The sequence below is a fragment of the Falco rusticolus genome, chromosome 1 (assembly GCF_015220075.1).
Source record: "Falco rusticolus isolate bFalRus1 chromosome 1, bFalRus1.pri, whole genome shotgun sequence".
Lineage (NCBI taxonomy): Eukaryota > Metazoa > Chordata > Aves > Falconiformes > Falconidae > Falco > Falco rusticolus.
The window spans coordinates 13,561,731-13,586,265 of NC_051187.1; the positions used below are offsets into that span (position 1 = coordinate 13,561,731).

At 49.1% G+C, this 24,535-nt stretch overlaps 1 protein-coding gene across 7 annotated transcripts; it reads left to right on the plus strand.

The window, feature by feature from the left end:
- The first annotated feature begins 1,788 nt into the window (after positions 1–1,788).
- On the plus strand, positions 1,789–22,672 carry ST6GALNAC1 (ST6 N-acetylgalactosaminide alpha-2,6-sialyltransferase 1). 7 transcript variants are annotated; one of them, XM_037410695.1, is made up of 10 exons: positions 1,789–1,923; positions 3,942–3,977; positions 7,301–7,937; positions 12,105–12,273; positions 12,470–12,641; positions 13,004–13,142; positions 13,527–13,630; positions 14,211–14,300; positions 15,567–15,666; positions 16,086–22,672. In XM_037410695.1, exons 1-10 carry the CDS (start codon positions 1,844–1,846, stop codon positions 16,254–16,256), a joined length of 1,698 nt encoding a protein of 565 aa, XP_037266592.1. In that variant the 5' UTR covers positions 1,789–1,843; the 3' UTR covers positions 16,257–22,672. The 7 variants fall into 7 exon arrangements, with proteins under 7 accessions (XP_037266592.1, XP_037266600.1, XP_037266584.1 ...); XM_037410703.1 differs by lacking the exon at positions 3,942–3,977; XM_037410687.1 differs by lacking the exon at positions 1,789–1,923 and having other exon boundaries at positions 3,779–3,977.
- The last annotated feature ends 1,863 nt before the right edge of the window (positions 22,673–24,535 follow it).

Here is a 24,535-nt window from a genome sequence, read left to right on the forward strand (position 1 = left end):
GAGCCATGGGAAAATGGAAAGCATACAGTGCACAAGCAAGTAAACAAGATTTAATACACAGCCCTCTGGAGAACATGCACGCAGATAAATTGCTGGCGTAGTTCAGACTCTAGCCAACACCCACAACACACACAGCTTAAGATCTAATGGAGATAAAGTTTGTTCATTAAAAATAAAAAAACAAATGGAAGAAAAAAAACAGAAAGGGAAATCTGCCCTTTTTATCTATCCAGGATGTAGTTAAGTAGGTGTGGAATTAAATGGAGTATTGGAGATGGAAAAGGGCTGACAGATAACCATCTTCACATGATGATCCCAGGTGGAATTAGCAAAAAAAAATAATAAAAATCTTTGTTTTCACAAACTAAAGAACAGAACTTCTGGTGTGGGCATTGATATTGGTAGCTGGACACACTGAACATGGAGTAATGGTGCTGAGCTCAGAATCTCTACACCATGAGAGAAGCAGCATCTCCTGGGATTGCCAGTAGGACTACCAGAGAACATTAAAAACCTTGTTTGAAAGAGGAGGCTGGCATCTGGCCTGTGACCCTTGAGAGGTTTCCAGCCCCTGTGTTAGGTGCAGTCTTTATTTATTATCTTCCTGTCTGTGGGCTGGGACCCCTGTGTATCCCCAGGGTTACAGAGCTTTGTAAGGGAGAAGCTCTGCTCTTGGCCTCACTTTTTATAGAATGGTTTGGGTTGTAGGGGACCTTAAAGATCATCTAGTTCCAACCCCCCCTACCATGGGCAGGGACACCTTCCACTAGCCCAGGGTGTTCCAAGTCACATTCAGCCAGGCCTTGAGGATTCCCCATTCCTGGCAGTGTTCATCTTCTCTGGGCAACTTGTTCCAGTTTTCACCTGGCCATCCCTGAGGAGCTGCAATACATCCGCATTTCCCAGTGTGACCTCATGTTTGAGCTAACCAGCCTGGCAGCCTGAGCTCTGACAGACTAATTTCAGCAGTGGGCAAGGAGGAGGATGAAATTCCAAGCCAAGTGAAAGCCAGTACAGATTTTCTTTTCTCTATACCAAGAAGGTGAAAAGCTCTGTGTTTTGCATAGCAAGCCTGCTTTTGGCCAGTGCACTTGCCGCGGATTTGGATATTCCCCCAAGCGCAGTCTTTCCTGAACACGGAGTACTACAGACATGCTCTCCACAATTGCCAGCCCAGTTCTTTAAAAGCAAAGAAAGCTGTCTTTTTCTGGTTGTAGGAATCTTGCTATCCCTTGTGGGTCTTGACTTCACAGTAATGTTACATGGGGGAGGTTGAAGGAAAATGTTTGCTGCCTCCAGAATTTCCCTTTGGGACCCTATTAACAAAAAAAGTCTTGTAGTTGCACACAGGCGGCTTCTTCCAAGCATTATGCCTGAAGGTGCGTAGGGCTTGAAAGAGGAAGGCTAAAGTGAAGCCGTTACGTTGCATGCTGCATATCAGAGCTTCAGGCCTCCGGTACTTGTTCCTGTAAGAATGTCCTGTTGGAGATCTTGCGGGCACAGAGTTGCTACTTGCCTGCTGCACACTCAGACCTGTAGCCCACCTCTCTATAATTGCCCGGAGCTAGTGAGGGCCACCTAGGAATATGGCAAAATCTTGGCTGATCCCTTTCTCAGCGCCTGTAATTGTTCCGTGGATTTCCTTTGATCCCATGCTCAGTTTGAGCAATAGTGAAATGTTTTGCTGTAGATGGCGGCAGGGTTGTACCCTGGACTAACAACCTCCCTTGTGTTTCTTCAAGGGCTTTTCAAACCTGTGTTATTGTTTCATTTTTCTCTCCTAGGTCCCTCTGATAACCAGTGTCTTGCACTTAAATCTAGAGAGAATAACTTGTCAGGAAGTATGGACAATAAAGAAATGCAGCTACTACTGAGCAAGGGAATCCTTGCAGCTTTTTGCTGTGATGCATGGAGGGGTACAAGGTAAGTATGAAACCTGTTGACTGGCTTTCCTGTAACTTAAAGCAAACATTTTCAGTTCTCTGTGTATTCAGTAACAGTGTGAGTGCTAGCTTCTGAGATTTTCAACAAAAGCTTTTTTATATCTGAGCTTAATTTTTAAGAAGAGCTGTGCAACAGCAGTCTATGTTGTAAGAAGCGATATAGCCATCTCACCTTGAACTGTCAGGGTTAATATTTAACAGGTCCCCATGAATTAAAATAGCCCTTTGCTGTAGCATGTAAAACGGCATCTCTGGCACAGGTAATCGTTTCTCTGGCTGTGGTCTTGATCTCTGCTAATCTTCCCTTTGCTGGTGGGGAGATGTATTCTGGACTACCAAAGATCAATCTCCAGACAGACCACTGATTTTCATGAAGAGTATGAGATATGTATTGTGGAACTTGGGATGGGGAGATTGATTGTCAGGTGCTACCTATCAATAAGAAGCAACATATCCCAGGTCTGAATATGCTCATAGCTCAAATCAAGTGTAGTGCAAACTCCTAGGGTTGTGGCAGGGATTCATTACTCTTGGAGCATTTCATTTGCGTGTGGCATTAGTGAAGCTTTGTTTTAACTGATACTGTTGATGGGCAAAGCCTGGTTGTACTGTACAAAATCTAAATGACCAGAGTCCCACTAAGGGCAGTAATGCAGAAGGCGATTGTCTGTCTGTCCATGATGGCATAGTTCACAGATATGAGAAACATGAAATTTATCTTGGTGTCATGTGGAATAAAAATTCAGATATATTAGATGCTCCATTGAAACCAACTGGATTTTAAGGAGTGGTACTGTGGGGGTCTCCAGGGTGATTTAGTTCTTTTAAATTCTACAGCTAGCCACAGACTCAAATCCATACAGGTCCTGTTTTAGTTGTCAACTGACATAGCTATCCTTTCCCGCCCACTCAGTGATCCCTTTGAAATGCTGGGATCGTTCAAAAGTCAAAAGACTAGTCCTAGTGTTGGTACTGGAGGCAGCTTGACTGAAAGCTCAAAAAGAGGAGCAGCTGAAGAATGTGTATTGCTGCTTTGTCTACAAGCAGCTCAGAGCTGAAGTGGCAAACTTGATTCAGCCTGGGAACCTGAGCTGCAGGCAGGCCTGTGTAACAAGTTTGTCAGAAATAATGCAGTTAGATTGTGATGGAGTTGACACCTTTCACACAAGTGAAATGCTGGACTGAAGTTTTTCCAGTTGCCCTAAAGGCAGGTCAGCTTTATTAGAGAGGGATGGGGCTGTCTGACTCTAAGCCCTGTCCTCTGATGCTTTACCCAAGCACTCATCTGCCCTTAAACACAAACTCCTCTGTTCTATGGCGGACTTGCAAGGACTCTTTATTTGACTTACTTCAAAGCAATCACAAGGTAAAATGGATGTGTATGTAGCCATTGGTTTCTGGGGGCAGGGATGCTTCTAGATTGGAGCTACAAGCAACTAATGCATGAAGAAGAAAATAAAGATATGTTTATGATTATGCCTAGAATCTTGCCGGGGCCCTTGGACAGATGGTAGTACGAAAGCTAATTTCTTTGGCTGTAACTATGGCTACTTCCTTAATTCATATGAATGTTCCCAATGATGTTTCCAGCAGATTAGGCTGGCTAACCCCATTAAGGAAAACGTAGCAAACTTCCATTGTTTGCAGTAAAAGGTTTTCTTTTCCCACTCTGTGTTGCAATAAGCTTAGTGGGGTAGATGGAAACAATGTAAAGCTGCTGTTTTGTTTCAGAAATTTGTCCCAGAAAGTCTGGGAATGTTGGGAGAGAGGATGTTTGTTTTCTTGTACGGAAATCCAGAGAGAAGACCAACCCACTCATTCAAACACACCTTTGGAAAAGCACTGCTGATGAGCACCTCTGGGCAGCAGTAGCTGAGCCTTTGTAGCTCTCAGGCATCTCACCATGTGTTTTTTCAGGAGAAGGCTTCCTAAAATTCCCAGAGCCCTCATTTGGCTCATTGTTTTAATACACTTTTGTGTCTTCATTATTAATTTCAGCTCCTTGTTTGGCTTCTTGAAGATGAGGACTTTCAGGTAGGAGACCAGCTTCTTTGTGATATGCACTGTCAGGTGCTTTTGCTCGCTTTCTTTCTCTGTCTTTGTGTCTTTTTACCCTGAAACTTGCAATTCTGATCTGAGTTAGATTACCACTTTGCTTTAGCAGACCATGTCGTGTACAATTGGAGCACAGTGTTGGAAGTTCCACAGTCAAAAACTTGCACCTGCTGGATTGCTAGTTTCCAGTGTTTCCATGTGTAGCTGTTTGAGAAAGCAGCTTTTGCTTTCTTAATGCTGTTTTTGTACTTTGACACTACATAGTATTTGCTGTTTCTGGTGACTTCCAGAAGGACCTCATTCAGCCCTAGTCCAGTTTGCATTGCTGGGCATTGAATTTGGTGGGATAGCTTTGAATTTATAGTGAGTTCAGCATTTGATTCCTAACACAGATATGCTGCAGACTGGGAGACCAATGTCGTGCAGACATGATGCATATATATATATTATTTTTTATGTAAATGGTCAAGTAAATACTACAACAGTGGGTGTGGAGGGAATTGCCATGCAGTAAAATGTCTCCAGCATTGTTGGCAGGAAGCACTGTTCCTGGCATGAGCACAGCAGATATCTGAGCCTTTCCTACTACAAGCATGGCACCTTATGCATAGGAAGCACTGCTCCTCAGCCTCCCCACCAGTCCTCATATAGCCCCACCTGCCCTGGTGAGCTTGTCTGGCTGATCTTGGTGGGATTAGTTTTCTGTCCTGTCAGGGCTGACGCTGTGGGGGCAGGCAGGAGGGGAGAGGCTGGGAACACCTACATCTCTTCTGGAGGTGGCATGAGTTTAGCTCAGCTCCAGCGACTTGAGACCACAGGCACAGTGATCAGTTTGGAGAGGTTGGAATCTGCACAAGGGAGGCAGGGGAGAAGGGGAGGAGGAGGTGCAGAGAAATGAAGTGAGTTGTCCTTGATCACAAAGCCCATCAGTACCAGAGCTGGGACAAGAACTGGGTCTCCATGCCCAGCTGCTTGAAGGCATTTCATTCTGCTGTAGTTTCAGGTAATGGAAATGTCCATGTTTTTGCAACTTAAGTAAAACACAACTAGGCACACGCTGTATGTGGTTATCTGTGTGTCAGTTCTATTTATGTACCTTAATATGTAACATAAAATACACAAAGCAGCGTTTTCATGGCTTTATCCTCTATTTGTCCTAGGGGTCTGTAAATGGAGAGGAAAATGACAGTAAATGTCATTGAGCTTCTGCAGTTGTTTGCCAGATGGACTCTAGAGCCTGAAATTTGATGAGCTGCTTTGACCATTTGTCTGCATTTAAAGTGCTGGTCAGGAGAGCAGAGTCCTCTGTAGGCATGAGTGCCTGGCCATGTTGGTCTGACTGCAGGGAGTAAGGTTTTGGGTGTGAAGGGCCCTCAGTTTTACATTTTGGTCTCTGTATATTTGGGACAGTATTTGAAATTAAAGCTGGGGTGGACTCTGTGCCCTACAAGACAGCACATATGGAAAGTCTGGGGTAGGGGGTGGTTTGTCATACTGTCCTGTTTCATTTTTCTCTGCTGTTTAATTTCAAAATTTTAAATGTCATCTTAAAAATACAACAGAAGATCATCCAGGGATTTAAGATCTGCCTGAGCTACCTTACCAAATTTCTTTTTACTTAAAGTGTATATATAAAATACACTTTTTTATATATAAGTAAGTATCCTCTTATTAGGCAGTAAACAGTAGCACAAGTTTATACATGAAGCACTATGGTAGAGAGCAACTGCTGCATAGTTAGTTGAAACTGTTAATGATTATGTCGGGAAGTAGAGGAAGAGCTGATAGGCCATTTACTACAACCTTTTTTTCTTAGAAATAGCGTTGGAAGCGTTCAAATATTTATCTGGTACAAAATGATTTTTAAAAACCTCCTTAGCTGATAATTTCCTGAGCACTTTAATGAATGCCATACCACTCTGAAACTTCAGCAGCAATTGAACTGTTATCTACAGCCTGCTATCTGCAAAGGTGCTTTTTCTTCTCATTTATCACCTCGGAAGCAATCCACAGCTCTCCAAAACAAATGTGTCATGCAGAGGGTGAACATGAGTGTGAAATCAAACTGCCACAACTGTGCTGGTTTATCCTGAAAAGCTTTGCTGTACATAAAAGCTCAGCTGCAGAAATTTTTCACCTTCCTTTTTCCTGTTCCACCCTCCAGGCATGTGCAGATAAGAATTAATGTTTGGGACAAAAATCCTCCGCTTCTGCCTTGATTTTTTTGCTGGGTTTCAGCCCAGTCTTGCTGCAGGTGGCTCTTCTGCTGTTGGCAGCTGTATCCTCCTACGATATCCTTGTACCTGCCTGTGCCTCTGAATCAGGCAACAGGGCAGCTGCAGTATTAGAGGCAGTTGCTGAAAATGCAGAGGTCTTTACGTTTTTAAGCTTCACACTGTATTTTAATAGCTTCAAAGTGCTGGTCTTAAGATGTGTGTACCTTATGAGTGCTGGGTGAGGCCATTGCATTAGCTGGCTGAGTGGGAGGAGGAGAGGAAGAAGTGCCTTCCGGCCCCAAATGTTTAAGAAGTGGCGTATGGTAAAGGAGTCTTTCACTTCTTATTACACTTCCCTTACTGAATTCTGGGAGATCTTTATGCTTTGTTGCTGAAGCACGTGGCTCTGCTGGCAAAGAAGAGAACCAGATGGCTGCCTTCATGGTGTGTACCATGTCCTTAGCTCAGGATCTCCAAAACTGTCCTGCGGTGCTCTGGGGACATTGCCAGACATCCTGCCCAGCACAGGGCAAAGCTGTTCTGTACTGGTTTGTAGTTACTGCTAGTGTGGATGTTTCAGGAGCCAAGTGCTGAGAACGTTGTGTAGCCTCTGGGATTTGCTTAGTGGGGAGAGAAGTGGTATACAGGCCAGAATGGTGTGGGAAGCTGAATAACACTTCAGGGGCAAAGCTGAGAATGAATTCATACAGCAGGGGTCCTCAAACTTTTTAAACAGGGGGCCGGTGCGTGGATGAAGTGGCAGGCAGTCATCTGCAGTTGTTTGGTTTCCCCCCCAACCCCCGGGGGGGGGGGGGGGGGGCAGGGGAGGTCTGTAAATACCGGGGGCCAGATTGAGGACCCTGGGGGACCGTATCCAGCCCGTGGGCCGTAGTTTGAGGACCCCTGCATACAGCATCCTACAGAAACTCAGCAGCAGCTGCCAAGGCATGCCCTCTGGGTATGGTTGTCATGTTCAGTGGTTGCTCTGAAGCACAGAGCAGTGCTCAGAATCAAGAGCACTAGAAATGGGCTGGAAGATGTGGGAAGTGTGTGTGATATGTCTTCTTTTCCTTTAATTGCATTCAGGCAACTCACCATTTTCCAAGATGCCCCAGATATGCTACAAGTGGACACTCAAGAGCAACAGGATTTAAACTTTTCTGACACTGGGAACTCAAGGAGATTTTTAAAGATGACTTTGGGGAGAGACATTTCCAGGCTCGAGCTAGATATGGTTGAGAGGTCATCAAAATGGGAAGGAAAGGAGGACCAGAAGAAAATGGTGAAACCAATCACCAGGGTGGAGGAAGCCAAGGAGAACATGACTGTGAAACCAGTTCCTGGACTGGAGGGAATTAAGAATGCAACAGTGAAAACGGCCCCTAAAGTGCAGGGAAACCAGGAGAAAACAACAGTGAGACCAGCCCCAGGGGTGCAAGAAGCCAAGGAAAAGACAACAGTGAAACCACGTCCCATGGTGGAGGGAGCGAAGGAGAAGGCAACAGTGAAACCATCCTCTGGGGTGAAGGGAGCTCATGAAAAGAACGCATCAAAAGACGAAATAAAGCCAGAAGAGCCTCCTGCATCAGTGAAAATTTTAAGACCTGTTCTTCCGGCTGCAGCAGTGACAAAAAAGAAGAAACTGAGGGCTGCTGACTTCAAGTCTGAGCCACAGTGGGATTTCGAGGACAGGTACCTGCTGGACAATTCATCTCCACCATCGGTAGGTGAGATGGCCCTGTGTGTTCACCAAGATTGATGCCTCCTTGTTGACCTCCTTGTCTGCTGTCTCCTGGGCATGTGTGCTCTTTGCAGTCAAGGATGATCTTCAAGCTGGTAGGTCAACTCACTGGTATATGCAGATGCTGCTGGGACCCAGAGAGGGAGACCTATATGTAACGACTCAATTAGCCTGTCCAGTCCTCCACCATGCTCCAGTATGGGAACTTACTGCAACTGCACATATTTCCATGGGTTACTTTGAAAGTCAGCCCTAGAAGCCCTTTCTGGAGTTCAGGTGCATAAGAAGCTGGGGAAAATATCTGTCTTTCTACATGTGCTACCAGGTGGTCCCACTCATAAGTGCCTTGATATATTGCATAGGGGACTTAAGCACACAATATGACATGTATGTTCCCTGTGACATGGCACCCTAAGGTAAGGTGGGTCACATCTAGTCTTTGTGATGCGTATGAGCAGGCATTAGATGTCTGATACTAAATGGTCATACAGGCATCTCATTTCTAACCTGATCTCTTGGGAAACTGAACATTTACATTCCTATGAAGACTCAGGTTTGCAACCCCAGATTTGCCTTGATCTCAGTTTTATACAGCCCAGCTAAAGAAAACAAGCAGGGTCATGGTGAGGAACAGGAATAGGAATTCCTCTGTGTGCCCCAGCACACATGTACCAAAGTAAACCAAAAGCTTTGGCAGCAATGGGGCAGCAGTGACACTTGTGCTGTGCTAGGCTGTGAAGAATGATGCTGACCATGATGGTAAGGAGAGTCTCAGTGCATGGGAACGGAGGCTTTGTTAGTTGCTTCTATTAAAGTCAAAATAAGGTCAAAGAAGAAGGGTTTGATGAGGATTGATAAGCATGTACCTGCCTGCTTTGGAGACAGTAGGGTGGGGACTCTTCCCATTTTTAGGGTTTCTGTCAATATTGGCAAAAATTCAACTATGTGTATGTGTTCCCCATTGGAGAAATGGTGGTTAAAAAGTAACTCTTTTTATGTTCTTGTGGTTTATTATCAACAAGAGGAGAGTCTTTCCCAGGTGCTGCCAAGTCACATTTTCCACTCTGTGTGTAGACACCTGTAGTGAGCAAGCTGATTCTTTACCCATTCAGAGCTCCATGACACAGATGGTCCCAGCATGTTGGGTTGCTGTCTAGGATTTTCCTGCAATACATTGAGCCTTCATCACAGCAGAGCAAATAATTCATAAACGGATGTGGCATTCAACAGTCTTGCTTTGTTCCTCTTTGTTAAATAGAAACAACCGTAGGCTTGGTCAGTGCAGGTGACGTATTTTGGTAGAGGTGAAGATGGGAATCTCAAATGATACAGTTGTACCTGTCAAGGCAGTAGCACTTGCACAGCTACAGCTTCAAAGTTTTCTTACAGATCCTGTTTGTTGGGAGTGTTGTTCTGTAGGTTAGTTTTGGTGATCACCTCAGCCTGAATAGGTTATGTTACTGATGCGATCTTCCAAAATGCTAAATCTGGTGCCTGCCGTCAGGTTGTCTTAACAGCCATGGAATTGAACGCCTGGCTTTTTCTTTTCTGTTTTGCACTGAACTCTCATTCTGACCATATTTTTGACCTTTATTTTGTAGCTATGAGGGTTTGGAACTAATTTAAAGTGAACTTTGAGTATCTCATAATTACTTGGGTCCAGGAACAGGGTCTTTAGGAAAGTTGTAAACTGTAGTAAAGTTCTCAACAAGCAGATGGGGCTGATTGTGGTGCCCAGTACTGTCTCTGTCCCCCATCTTATGCTGGTAACTCTGTAAAACTTAGCCAGAGCAGTTTTCCCTGGCACTCCTATTGCTGGAAGGCTTGGGCAGGTGTGTAAGCCTCTTTAGAGTGAGGAGAGTCTTTGTACATGTGTCTAAGTGGCATTTACACGCTACTCATGTTTAGGGAGGAGAGAGGGTATGGGCAGATGAGCAGAGGATGGGTGCCCCTGCTCTGGCTCAGTGGTCTTAGATGAGCTGTTTGCCCATTTAAAGTCCCAGAGCCACAGTCTTCCACTGCTGCCATGTGTCATTTTGGTGGCATTGGGGGGAATGTAGATATTGCTGCAGTGGACTGTCAGGGCTGCAAGCACCATGTTGTTCTGCTCAGACATCTCCCACTGGAGCAGGAGCTACTCTTGAAAAATTTAATCCCATTCCCCAACCCCAGGGTTCCCAGGATGCCCTGGGAGACATGCAGCAAGCAGAGGTAGGTGAGCTGGGCTGATAAAAAAAATAATCTTAAGATGAGTTTTATTGTTTGATGCTTTATTTTTAAGTTCTCTCTCCCTTCTAGTATTTTGATGTTATTCCCCATTGCCCCTTTTGGCAGCATTCTTTTGCTGATGTGATGTGCTCTTTAGTATGCATCGAGCCGCTCGAGAGGAGCAACTGGCCCCAAAGATACTTCTGTTATCCAAAGATCTGTGACTATTAAATATGGAACTTGGCTGTTAAACGCTTGAGTTCATGCACTGGCCCAGCCTTACTGAGTCACAGCAGAAAGGCCTGGCAGATGATCCAGTCTGTGGTTTGAGCAGGATGTGCATCCTTCTTCCTGGGCTCCACATGGTCTCAAGGCACCCAATATATGATGGAAGCAGGTGAATTATATAGCCAAGAGCGTGTATGCCACCTGAGACAGTACCTCACCCCACCTGCCTAATGTTACTGCCTCTAGCAGTGGGGTTAGGTCACCGTGATCCTGCTCATTTACTGTCACATGCTCCCATCTTCTCACCTGATGAGCTGCAGAGCATGTGTAGCCATCTCAGAAGTGCAGAGCAGGAGCTGGCAGAGAAATATGAGACAGCAGTTCACAGCAGGAAGCTGAGAACATCCTCCACTGTAACTGAGGCTGCAGAGCATCTGGGTGTGCATAACATCTGAGACAGTGGGGAAGACCCTTCCCCAGTATGTAAAAGGGGTGAAAATGCACACAGAAGGGTCTTCAGTGAAGATGCTGATCCAGACATCACATGTTGAGTCTCACTCCCACACCTGATCTCTAATTCTGCAGAGAGAGGGAGTGACTAGAAGCATTCCCACCTCCTTCATTTCCTGCATAATCAGACTTTTCTCTAGTTCCTCTGGTATCGATCCAGTCTAGCTGTGGAGGCACAAAAAGTACCAGGCCCTGGACAGTACAAAGCACAGCTTGAACAGGAAGGGAATGTCCCTGTCTTTGGCCCTGAAATGTGCTACAAGTGGAATGATGCCAACATGAAACCCTCCACAATGTTTTTCTTACTGAACTCCTGTTGTGACAGGCAGAATGAGGGCTGTCTCCTGAGGCTGTGACTGGATTGTCATCCTCACCCATAGCAAAGAGCCCAGCTCAGCCGTGGAGCACACAGTGAGGCTTTGGCAATGTGGGGTCCACTTGAGCTGGGCATGCGGGTCCCCTTGGTCTCCTGTTTTGTCTTTCAGTGGGTATTACAGTAGATATTTGGGGAAGATGTCTAAGAAAGTAGAGCCCAGACTGACCGGGTGGAAAAACCAGTGTAGCGTAGTTGCTTGCTCTCCATCTGTACACACAGCCTAACTCTTGTCAGCTACAATGAGAGCCCTCTTGTTAGGATAAGCTGGCTTGGATTCCCTTCTCAGCTGCACACTTCTCTGATTCATTTATGACACTGAACAGGTTGTTTGCATGCTTTTTTTCATCTTTCAAGGGAGTGATAAAGATGATCTGATCTCACATATACCTCAATGTGTTTGCTCATGTGCACTCTGAGGCCAGGACCTTGTGAGGTGTGTTGCCAACAGAGACTGCTAGCCTTACCTGGTATGTTTAGGTTAGACCTATTACAGATAGTAGTTTGCATCAGTTAGTGAGGCTTAAAGCCAGTAAAACCTGAGCATCACAGGCCTGTTGTTCTGAAGAGGAAAGTCTCGGAGACCTGGGTTCACTCTGGCTTCCTTGTAGGTGACTTTTCACCAGCTCATTACTGATGTAGTGCTGAAATTATGCCTCATGTTCATGGTTACAGGGACACTGAGGGTAATGGTTGATGTGCCACTGGAGTTTCTATGCTTCTTTCCAATAATCTCACACACAGGCAGACAAGCACTGGTACTCTTTCAGGAGTCAGGTTTATCAGCTCCCTGCTAATCAGTCCTTATTGTTTTCTTTTTGTTTTTCAAGATCTGCTCTGAATCAGTAAAGGCCAAAGCTGCCAAGTCTGACTGGCTGCGAGATCTTTTCCTGCCCAACATTGTGCTCTTCACAGACAAGAGATACTTCAGTGACAGTGAATGGGACCGCCTGGAGCATTTTGCACCTCCCTATGGCTTTATGGAGCTGAATTATTCACGTGAGTCCCTCAGGGCATGTCAGGATGGGATCATCAAACTCCCAACAGGAGCCTTATGCCAAGTAGCTGGGGGGTTGCAGCATCTCCCTGTCAAAGGCATCAGGCTAGGTGGATTGCATGGTGGAAACTGTGGTGGTTTCACTGTGTCCATCCCAAAGGCTCTTGATGCTAACTCTCCACCATGTTTGCTTCATAGTGGTGGAGGAAGTCATGTCCCTGCTGCCCCCGAATCCCCACCAGCAGCTGCTCCTGGCCAACAGCAACACCAGCATGCCAACATGCATCAGCTGTGCTGTCGTGGGAAATGGAGGAATACTGAATAACTCTGGGATGGGCCAGGAGATTGACTCCCATGACTACATCTTCCGGTAAGACAGGCTTCCTTCTTAGAAGATACACAGATAGCTTATTCTGGCTAGCAGATGATTACAGCTAGATAACTTCACCTCTTTTAGTATTACACTGACTCCCAAGTGCCAAAATGAGTGGTGGCAGGAGGAGATGAAAAAAGTTCCAAAGCACACAGGAAGAGCCTGGATTCTCACAAATAAGCAGTAAAGAGCCATCTCCAAAGCAGGGGCTCTCCTGTGGACCAAGAGATGTAGCTCAAAATGGGCCTAATCCTCCCTTCCTCCACACTACCATTGTATTTTCCTGTTGGGAACACGGATGCAAGGGTTTTCAAGGGTGACCTTCTAACTCTGCTCCTCTCTTTGATTTCCTTGGCCAGGGTGAGCGGGGCTGTAATCAAAGGTTACGAAAAAGATGTGGGAACAAAAACCTCCTTTTATGGATTCACAGCCTACTCCCTGGTGTCCTCTCTTGAGATCTTGGGACACAGAGGGTTCAGCAACATCCCACAGGGAAAAGTAAGTCAGGTCCATGCTGTATGCATGCACAGCTTTGATAGGATGCTGTTAGTCTGTGGCCTTCAGTTCTGACCTTGCCGTGCATGAGGAGCAAATGGGCTGAGCTAACACTTCAGCATTACCCTTAGTGAGGGAACCTGCATTGGCTTGGCTCGGGGTGAGTATTTTCAGTGGTAAGCTGTGTCACTCCTACCCTGGCCTTTCGGTGTGTAGAAGTAGCTGCACATCAGGTGTTATGTCCATTCTGCTTCTGTGGGATAGTTAAATGCTGCAGACCGAAGATGTGTGTGTGAGAAACTCACTGAGCCTAATGCCTACTTGCTTTCCATTTTTAAAGGATGCACCTCTCTTGTGCTGTTCACTAATGCTCACTTGTTTCCGTAGCATGTCAGATACATTCACTTCCTGGAGGGAGCTAGAGACTATGAGTGGCTGAAGGCTCTTCTGCTGAACAAGAACATCAGGAAAGGATTCTTGAGCCACTATGGGTAAACAAAACTAGCCCCACCTTTACATCCTTCAGTGTGGAGCTCTGTATTTTGTCCTTTTTCTCTCCACAGTGCTCAGCCCTGCCGAGGTGCAGGCCAGGGTAAAGCTAGGTTAAAGCATCCCTCCTCAGCAGATTTGTCTGGAGAAATAGCTTACTGCCTCCACAGCTCTGAGCACTGCTGTAACCAGTATACCACCTTCCCAGAAATAGCTGATTTTAGTGATATGCAGACAGAGCTTGGAGAAAGCGTTGTGGTCCTCTGGGGTGAACACGTGCTGTTGTCTGGTCTGGTGTCTGTACACGGTGGCCTACGCATGGATGAAGGCCTGATTTCACCAATTCTTGTCTATACACATATGTGCTTTTGTTTTTCCTGTCTCCTGTTGCCTCTCCTTCCTGATCTCTTCCTCTGCAATGCACGCAGGTTATGGAGGCTTTGTCATAATCTGGGAAGTGTTGCAGAACAACTTATCAGTGTTTATGGTTCTCCTGTTATCACCCAGTGCATCAGGGCTGATGCTTTCCAGCTGTGATGAAATATAGGAGCTTGTCCTGAGCCTCCACATTCTTGTCCTTAGGCAGAGGCCCCGGGAGAGATTCAGTGAAGATTTCACGATGGACAGATACCTGGTGGTTCACCCTGATTTCCTCAGATACATGAAAAACAGGTGAGCTGGCACTTATGTGCTCTAACGGGCTTTCTGGCCGGCACCATCTCTGTCTCTGGGCGCTCTCTTCACAGCTCACTCCCTTGTAGCTACAATTTAGCCACACCACCAGATTTGGGGGGTAAGCTTCATCAGTGTGCATCCAGTTAAAATTCTCCGTGGTGCTGCAGTGGGATGTTAGTGTAGATGTCCAGCATCTGTGAGCTGGAGAAGGAACAGCTGTCAGAGAGTTTGGCTTTCTGCATCCAGAAGAGGTCCTGGGCAAACGGCAACTTTAGAGCTGGGAAGAGTGCTGCTAAAGTGCCAGAATAGCTATTCTAGTTCAGGAGCAACCTTTCATGTTCCCTATTGCTTAGCACCTTTGAGGCAGGCTCTGTAACAGCCCTTCTGTCCTGAGATCCCTTCTTGACTTGGGAAGTTGTTTGTGCCCTCAAACACAGTAATAGGCACCTCTTCAGTATCCCATTTGCCTGGCCTGGCTGCTTTTTTTCACCTCTCTAATCCTTTTCACAAGCTTGCTGGCCAGTGAGTGTCATTGTAAAATCTGCCCATTGTGGGCCAGACATGACCAAGAGGCATAGGAAGAAGAGCTCCTGTTGTGTCTGGCTTTGGCTGTGTTTACCCTTTGATCTCCGAGTTGCGCCTTCTCTGAGAGAAGGCAAATGCAGTACCAGATGGCTTGTATCTTCCTGCTTGTTCTGCTGTCTCCCCTCTGACTTGGGTCCTTTCCAAGGCCAGGAGGACTCGAATGCTATTTTTTCCTGGTGTGGACTCCTGCCTTGCTAACAACTGCTGGCATAAAATGCTGCAACTCCTAGCGGGTGTCGTGACCTTCCTCTGCACCTTTCCTATGTCTTGTTTCACTCCTAAATGCGGATGGGGAGCAGAATATACCAGGGAGCTTCAAAGCTACTTCTGCGCTGCAAGGCAAAGGACAGATTTGAGTGGGCTTTAATGTACTAGATCCTTTAACCTACCCCCTCTTTATCACCACTGCCTCAAGACCTACCATTTCCATAAAGCTGGGGCAAAGCTGGGCTTAGCTTGCAGTGCAGGTGATGCAGGTGATTCTGGGCTGGCCTTGTGCTTTACTGAGGACACAGTGGTACCCACGCGTGTGAGCACACTGTGGCTTGTCTGAAATGCCTTGTATGACCACAAACTGTTGCAGGGAGGGAAGATGCCGTGCAGGCTACAGGAGGACAAGGTGTGCCCAACCTGAGCCACCACACCCAGCTTTCTGTGCTTGCTTCTCTCTTGCTGCAGGTTTTTAAAATCTAAAAGTCTAGAAAAGCCCTACTGGCGGCTGTACAGACCCACAACAGGGGCCTTCCTGCTGCTGACTGCCCTCCATCTCTGTGACCGGGTAAGGGCACAATGATTCTTGCACACAGCACTGTCTGGAAGCAGGGATAGAATAAGAGCAGGGGTGGCTGCAACTCTGCCTGTCATCTGCCTTGAGAGTGTATAGGTTCTTGTCAGCTGTGGAGAAGTAGACTGAAGACAAGAGAAACAGCCCTCTAGTTCACGTAGAGGTTGTGAAGCTTGCTATGGCCTGAGAGCCATCTTACTTCCCAGGGAGGCCATGGGAGGCCAGCAGGCTCTCTGGAGCCGGTGTTCATAATCTAGTTCTTCTGGACCCCCATGCAGGGTCACCCGGAGGCACCCTGACTGGCACCCCTGTCCTGTGCTCCCTCCCACACAGTTTGGAAAATGTGTCCTGTATTTCACTTGGCTCCTTCTGTCCTTGGTACCTCTCCCCAGTGAGCCATCTGTGTCTCCCAGGTGAGTGCCTATGGCTACATCACGGAGGGTCACGAGAAGTACTCAGATCACTACTATGACAAGAACTGGAAACGTCTGATTTTCTACACTAACCATGACTTCGGCCTGGAGAAGCAGGTGTGGAAAAGGCTTCATGACGAGAATATAATGAAGCTTTATCAGAGATCCTGAGATCCAGAGACTGTGTGGCAGGGGTCATTGCCTGGGAAATCTCAACAAGACCTCCCTGGGAACAGAAGAGGACCACCAAAGCCAAGGTTAACTCTGGACTTCCAGGCACATTTCATTCTCACAAAGATATTTCCCTTCTTCAGCACCTTTATTTTCTTACAATGTTTTTACAAATGTGCAAATGCTGCAGAGCAGAGGAACAGCAAGAAAATGCAGCACACCAAAAAAAATTTTCCATCTGGTTATGCTGCAAGACTGTTGCTGATGGTTGTAGGCACTGGTATTGGGAGAGAAGAATCCAGGATGGATCTGGGTAACATATGGTCCAGTGTCCTGCATCTTCATGCAGATTTTCTCTCTCTGCAAGGACATGCTTTTCAGGCTGGGGCTACTTCGGATGGATCCTCTCCGTTAGTGGTGCCCATTTTGGAGTTGGGTCTATTGTCTAAGCAAGCTTTCTCAGCAGGCACTGGATGGAGGTGGACACACAGATCTTGTCTCAGTTTGACTTAATTCCTGGAGGTGCTGCTCTTCCTCTGCTCCCTGCAGATAAAGAGGATGGACGGGACACTTCCAGGTGGCTAATCTGAGAGAGAATGAGTCTCATTTCTGCTTCCCAGTGTGGCCTCGTCATGACACCTCCAAAGGAGCACCACAATCAGCTCAAGAGCAGGTAAATGCTCTCTGTGGCGCAGCAGGCATGCCAGACTTGGTACCTCTTGCTCTGGGGCTCCCCTGACGGCAGGAGATGTGGATTTTGTGTCACAGTTCTGGTGTGCCAGGTCCTTGCTTAGCTGGGCTTTGCCATGCTTGGCTCCTAGCTGTGCCAGAAACACCGTGTTTTCCCTCTTGCCTGGGGAGGTCGGAGCTCTCCAAGTGCAGGGCTGGATGCTTGTCGTCCTTGCTGCTGGCTGGAGTGCCTGACCCCATTGCACTGAGAGGAACTCAGTTGCAGCCAGCATGCCTGCAGCTTATTTGCCTTCTGAAAGGGGGTTTGCAAGCAAAATAAATGGCCATACTTTGGCCAAGCTGATCTTTCATTGCAGCCCTGCGAGTTGTGGTTATTTAATATGTGTCCAAAGTGGTTGCTTAAAGGCTGAGATAGCAGACAATGAAGTGAGTAAAGGGCAGGACTGAGTGTTAATGAGAATCTCTCCATCTGCAAGTGCTCTGCTTGTGTGGACTTACCTGAGCATCCCCCACTTGTTCACCTTGCCGTCAGAGGGCAGGGATCACACCTGGCCAAACACCTCCCTGAGGAAGTGGGTAAACAGCAAAGTTTGTCCTTGTCCCAGCAACTGCTGTCCAAGTGTATCGGAAGCTGGAGATAAATGCATGAAGGGCTGGATGTGTCCCCCATGACAACATGCAAGTGAAAAGCCACTTTGGGTGTCCAGGCAGCTCATCAGGCTCTAGACTGGGGGCCCAGCTGCACACTGACTGGTCCCAGTGGACCTGCTCTGACTGTGAGCAGTTCTCCTTTTGTGCAGCATTTCTGTTGAGGACAACAGAATCTCCAGGAACCCTTAGGCTCCAAGGGAGGCATTTCAGTGCAGATTGTCAGCAGGGTTTGTCAGGCCTGATTTCCTTTGTCCCTTTCTTCCTTGTGCAGAGAGGCAAGCAGTTTCTCATGTCTCACTAAGCTTGTTTGCAAAGGACAACCCCCCACACTGACAATCTAAATGAAGAATCCAGCTTATCTGGGGGAAGGTGTAGCCTGCATTTGGCTGCTTTGCCCATACAAGCCATGCAGTGTCTGTGGGAGCAGGGAATTATCCAAAATGCACCATGCCTCTGTTGGGGGTGATGTATGTAGCCCCACATGAGCACCAGACCCATGGGGAGCCACAGGCTTTGGAGCAGACCAGAAGTCCTTCCTGAGCAGCAAATGGCCTCCCCGTGAAGTGGGAGCCTGACAAAGGCTGGTCACCATCCAGAGCTGACAGAGGACAAACTTCTGCACCCAGGAGCTCTGGACCCTGCTGGGTGTCTCAGCCCCTCACAGCGGTGGTCTATGGCTGGTGTCCCCCGTCCCCAGGCCCTGCAGGCTCTCCCAGCCAGTCGCTTGCTCGGCTGGGCTCTCAGTGGGCAGTGAGGCAGCTTTGTTCCTTGTGGCCATACCAAATTGCTGCAGGTTGCTTAGTGACCAGCTCCGCACGGGTATTCTTCCTGCCTGAATAGGGATTTTCTCTTTCCAAGAAGTTGGAAGAAGTTTTTCTTAGGCCCTTCCCTTCCCCCTCCTGCTCTTTTGTTTCCTTCTGGAAAGTGAGACGGGGCCGAGTCCTGTTGAGCAAGGGAATCATGGTGGGCAAGGAGGCTTTGGGAATGGGCTGGCAGCCCCCAGCCCATGCTTTGCTCCAGCACCTCTGTGCTGCTGAGGCTTCCCAGAGTCAAGGGAAGGCAACTTCCTAGGGGGCTTTCCCTTTGGCAGAACCTGTTCCCTCCAGGCTTTCCTGTCAATATAGCTGGAACAGTTTGATGTTTTCAGGGATAACCTTGGCTGGAAAAGGGCCTTTGCTGTGGTCTGGAGTTTCCCAGCAAGCTCAAACCCACATCCTCTCTGGTCCCAGAAAAGCAGTTCTGATCTGGTGGTGCTCTTCACCTCCTCACTTTGCTGCTGTGCCCACTGCACCAAGGCATCCCATCCCACCATGCGCTGGCTGAGGTGCGGCACACATGGAGACATGTCCCCTGCAGCACAAACCCAGCTGCGTCTTTCCAGAGCTGCCTGACCTTGCAGCATCAGGTCTAGAGTGGCCACGGGAAGTCAAGGGGATTCGGAGGCAGCGTTTCCCAGCCACCTTCTAGCCTGGCACAAACTAATGGAGCAAAACCTGTGGAGAGCAGCTACAGCTGGAACACTTGGCGAGAGCCAGGATTCAGGGCTTGGGCACTCCCCCAGCTGGGGACGTGTCCCTGGGTGAAAGCAGCAATACCAGCCTGTGCCAAAGTACCCCTAGCCTCCTCAGCACAGCTGAACACAGCCAGTGCCATGGTGCAGGGCCACCCCAATGTCCCCATCCAGGTCCTGGCAGCTGGCAGGCCAGCAGGATTGTCCCCGTGCCACCAGGTGGCAGCTCCTGTTCAGGGACCTGTCAGCATCATGCAGCGTCTGGCGCATGCAGGTTTGGCACTGGCGGTGTCGGAGTGCTGTGCGTGACACTGCAGCTGCCCACACCGCATCAGACTGTTGTCCCCCGGTGTCTGCTTTATAAGGCCTGCCTGCCCATAGGATTTCTGGCCCGGGAACTCCTTGGTGGGGGGGTATGTAGGGACATGCACAGAAGAGGTTTGGTACCCGTGAGTGCCACGCTTGCAGCTGCAAGTGTGTGCAAAGGTGTGAGTGACCTCAGTGCAATGTGCATGGTGCTGAAGGCAGCACAAACGGAAGGACCGACAGTGAGATCAGGTCACACCCTACGTGTTGCCTCAGACACCGTGACTCCTGCATGGCACAATACCCAGTGCCAACCACTAGCAGCATCTTTCCCCACTGGCAGCCAGGAGCTCGAGGGTCTGCCAGTTTTAAACAGAGACATCTGATTTGGGGAAGAAATACACAACTGTGCTTTGGCATGTCTGGAAGCTGCTGTTGTGGCAGCCCTGCTTTTCTGGGAAGCTGCTGGTGAGTACCATGAGCCATTGTTACAGCCATGTCTAACTCCTCCTAGGTTCCCCAGGAGTTAACAGCCTCTAAATACTGCCCACCAAGTTGTGGGAAACAGATCCACGTAACACCCAGAAGCTCTTGCTGTATTGCCTTCCTGGCAGGGCTTTGAATCTTTTGTTTGGTTTCTACCTCTTTCCTTTTTGTGCTGTGACTGCTTTGTCTGTCTGGCAGAAGCAGGGACCGTGTCTTGCTCCATGTCCGCCAGCACGTAGTTGACTGGGACTGGGTCTGAAACAGGAGGAAGCAGATGGGGACTTGCTGGGCTGGGGGACAGGGATGCATCTTGGGGATGAGCGGGCTGTGCAGAGCCCATCTCGTCCCCACTCCTGGTCAGCCCAACCCACTGAGCCAGGCTCCAAAGAGCGGGGTTGGGCTGACCAGAATCGAGGATGAGATGGGCTCTGCACTGTGTCCTAGGACTTGGGGTGCCTGCTAGCGCTGGCAGCCAAGACCAAACCCAGCCAGGTGCTGGAGGGAGCCGCTGCATGTGCCACACGTGGCTTCAAGGCAGCCTTGTGCCATGTGGCACATCCAGATTGTCACTCCTGTCTCTCCTTCTCAGGCCAGAAACCAAGGCACGGAGCAGCCAGAGCTGGCCACCAGTGCCTGGCTTGCCAGCGTGGGGCAGGTGCTCCCTCTGGACGTGTTGCTCTCAAGCAGCTGTGGCTGACTAGGCACTGTGGGAATGTGGCAGAGGTATGTGCCTGCTCCAGGTCAGCACAAAAAACCCTGTGCTGATGACTTACCAGATGCAATTTACGTTCCCCAATTGCAGGGAGGTTTGGGGCAGGTCCTTGGTGTGCCAGGGTGGAGTGTTCACCCTCCTCACCTCTGCTGTGTGGACCTTCTCCCCTTCTCCCTTTGCTGGGGATGTGGCATCAGGGAAATCCAGTCAGACCAGAAAAACTATTGATAATAGGGGTGGGAGAACAAGATAAAAGAGCAGCCCGTGGCTTTGTTGTGCAAAAAGCACTAGATGACTTAAAGCACCCCTCCTGCAGTGAGCGAGCCCTCATCTGCAGGTGCTGGGGCAGGGCCCTGCAGGCAAACAGCTCCTGGGGGTGCAGCAGCTCCTGCTTCCCAGGCCAGTGGGCTGTGGTAGTCTGGGTTCCTCTGCCAGGCTGAGCAGCAGGACCCTGGGTGCTGCAGGTCTTTCCCAGCTTGGCCTGACTGGGCCCTCAGGGCGGCAGATACTGGAAAGACTGAGTCCTGAGGAGATCCCAAGGCTCCCTCCCCCGGCAGCCATGTAGTGTCAGGTGGGGCTGCACAGGTGGATGAGGTGCCCACCCGCACTCTGAGAAGGTGTCCCATCTCCCCAGCTGTGTGCTTTGGGGACAGCCTGGCCTGACTGCTGTGCTGCATGGCTTTGAGGCTCCCATGTTTCAGCAGAGCTCAGGGATTGTTTATCTTCCTAAGAACAGCGCAGGATCAGTCCACGTGGCTCTGCCTGGTCCAGAGCCAGCAAGAAAAGGGGAAGGCAGCAGTCTGTGCTGTCGCCCTAGTTTCTCAATGGTGTTTCCCAGCTCTGCACCCCTCCAGGGCATAGCCCGGCGCCTGACAGGTTTGCCTCCTGCCTGGCGGAGAGGGGATGCCCTTTGGACTGTGTGTTTGGCTTATCTCAGCCCTGGCCAATGGTCCAGGGGTGACAACAGCTGTGACAACAGCTCTGCCATGTGCAGACGTCTCTGTGATAAGAGCCGGGCTGGGCCCCAGCAGTGCCAGGGGCAACGAGCCAACGTAAGTCATGTACTGCCACCGCATGTGAGGTCCCAACCTGCCACCTCGGCTAGTGGTGCTTGTCCCTGCAACCTTACTGCTCTTGGGAGGAGCAGCAGGAGGGTGTGTTTCCCTGGTGGCATCCTGCCAGATTGGCATAAAGATGGGGCACATCTGCTTGGTTTCACTGCACAGCTGCATCCCTGAGCCCCTTTCCCTGCCCGTAGCGTGGGGCTGTGCTCAAGGCAGGAGGGCAGAGCCCATCGCTCGGAGCTGCAGTTGCCATGGGGTGACGCTGAGGACAGCCCTGAGCATCCCATCCCACAGCTGAGTGGATGAGCTGTGGGATGTCCACTGTGGACTGCACTGCTGTCAATGGGTGCTGGTGTCCCCACATCCAAGCATCCTCTGTGTGGTCACTTCCCTGCTCACCTCCTCGCTTTGGTTGCAGCAATACCTAAAATTCCAAGCTAAGACTATCAGGGAGCATCCACAGCACCACCCAGGTGGTGCTGACCCCGTTTCTGCAGGGAACCTGGTGAGAGGAGGTTTGGCTGAGGCCCACTCTTGCTGCTCTCCCCACCTGGTCGGGAAGGGGCTGTGCGTCAGTCTCCCGACATCTGCTGATGAATTTGTCATTATGCGATGGCCTTGCCTCCCTCCGCAAGCAGCCATATGGCCCCACATTCTCCGGCGAGGCTGACACAGCAATGCTTTCCTAGGTCCAGGCTTTGAATTTCAGGGACATGTTCTATTAGCAGATTTTTGGCGCTTTCTTAAACGCACCTCTGACCTGTGCTGAACAAATCGGGATATATAAATCGTCCAGGAGATGTTTGGAGATCTTTTTCTCCCACCTGGACAGTTATCATGGCAAAAGACCACAAGACTTTCCTCCACCAACCTGTGGCCAACAGCCAGCTAGCGCAAAATGTGCTTATTTTCCTCTCGCTCTCTCTAGCTGTGTGAATGGTTTGGGTTTTGTTTCCAAGAAGTAATCATTGGAATAAAAAGCCGAGGCTAAAAATGATGCTTGCTGGTTTACATTGTAATTTCTTTTGTGTTCTTTTCCTAATCTTTATTTGGCAACTATCATCCTAAAAGGTTTTCACACTTACTTAACTTCTAATTTAAGCACCACTTAGTTTTGGGGCATGGGCCAAAATGCATTGTAGTACAAAACAAGTAGAGCAGATGAAGAGCTGTGCATCTCATTTTCACCCCTTTGGAAAAAAAAAACTACAAACAAACAAAAACCAACCAAATGTAGAAAACCATAGATCATGGAAACAGAGACAGGAGAGCAATGTGAAGAAACCAGCTCCTCCATCCCCCTGGGCGAATGCACCGAAGCTGCTGCTCCACCAGCGTTTGCATAGTTATGTCTGAATGGCAGCAAACTCCTGACTTTCCGCAGGCCACCCACTCCAGGCCATCCCTTGTCCACCTCCAGGGCCAAGCATTTCTATGTCCCTTGTGACTTACTAGAACAGCTGGTAATAATTAGCCACGATTAACAAAGGACCAAAGAGCACATGAGCTGAGGAGCAAGTCCCTTGGATCAGGGCGAACAAGGGCAACTCCTGAGTCACGCCAGGTGGGGATGGGCTACAGGCTGGGGGACCCGTGAGCAGCACCCCAGACTCCTGTCCCCCCCTGTGCTGGCCCTGACTCTTCTAGATGATGCTGATACCTCCAGGGGCTGGGAGAGGCAAAAAGCATCACATTCTTCCATCAGCACACCCACATTTCTCTGAGCTGCCCTTGGCTACTAGGGTACCTGTTGAGTCCCTCTTCCTGCCCTTCCTTTTGTAGTTTTAGCTCCAGCTGGGCTTTAGACCTGATTTCATCCCGTGTGTCCAAGCAGTGACGGTCTGTCCTGCTTCTTGCCTGCTCTCTCCTTCCCTGAGCTGCCCCGTGCCCAGCCCAGCGCCTACCACACCCCAGCCCCTGCGCAACAGCAGGGCTGCTTCCCTGTAAGTTCTCCTTAAAATCAGCCTGGCTGGCATCCCCCTGTGGTGACCCAGGTCCAATGTCCACTCTCCCGGTGGGACAAGGCCAGTGCTGCCACCGGTGCCACCAGGGTGGCTGAGCTGCTTCTGTGTTTGCAGCAGGGCCTTGGCGCTGATGCAGCCTGGGCACTTTGTGGGTGCCGGCACGGTGCCATCCCCACACAGCCAAAATTCCTAGAGGAAATGGAGACTGATGTAAACTCATATAAAATTATTTTTGCATTTATCTTCCTTTGAATGAGCAGCATCTATGGAAACGTGTCTGCGCAGGCAGGAATGGAAGTGGGGGGCGCTTGGATCTCGGGGGGCGGGGGGAGGATAAGAAGTGCTGGGGAAGGTGCAGCTGTGAATATTCACAGCGGAGGGGTGCGCGGGTGGGACTCGGAGCAGGGACAGGGTCCACAGCGGGTATTTGGGGAGGGGCTGGAGGTGGTTGACACCCTGGGGCAACATGGTGCTAAGGGATGGAGCAGGGCTCACCATCCTGCTCTTCCCTGAGGCTGGCGGCTTCCTAAAAATCCAACCCCCGCAAACTGCTGCAGATCAACTAAAAAGGTTTTCCTTGCTGAGTCCCTTCCCCCGCTGTAACAAACTTTTTGGTATGCATATGCTTCAGTCTGCAGGGCTGTTTTCTTTGTTTCCATGAATTTAAAGTAATATCGAAATAGTCTAAAAAGAAACTGAAGCACCTCCCTTCTGAAAATGTCAAAATGCTTTGTTCAGATTTTCCCCCAAACCCCACAAACCCGTTTTTCCTTTCCGCCAGCCCAAACTATTTGTCGAACTCTGCACAAAGCCCCGAGCGGTTTTGTTTGCTGCAAAGCCACGTTACGTGGGCGCGATCCGTTCAGCCAGGAAGCTGCCGAGGACGCGGAGCCAGC

Coding starts and splice junctions, on each gene's coding strand:
- ST6GALNAC1 (XM_037410687.1), top strand. CDS start 3,847: ATGTGTTTTTTCAGGAGAAGGCTTCCTAAAATTCCCAGAGCCCTCATT. Junction 13,143..13,526: donor GCAACATCCCACAGGGAAAA/GTAAGTCAGGTC, acceptor TTGTTTCCGTAG/CATGTCAGATACATTCACTT. Junction 15,667..16,085: donor CCCTCCATCTCTGTGACCGG/GTAAGGGCACAA, acceptor TGTGTCTCCCAG/GTGAGTGCCTATGGCTACAT.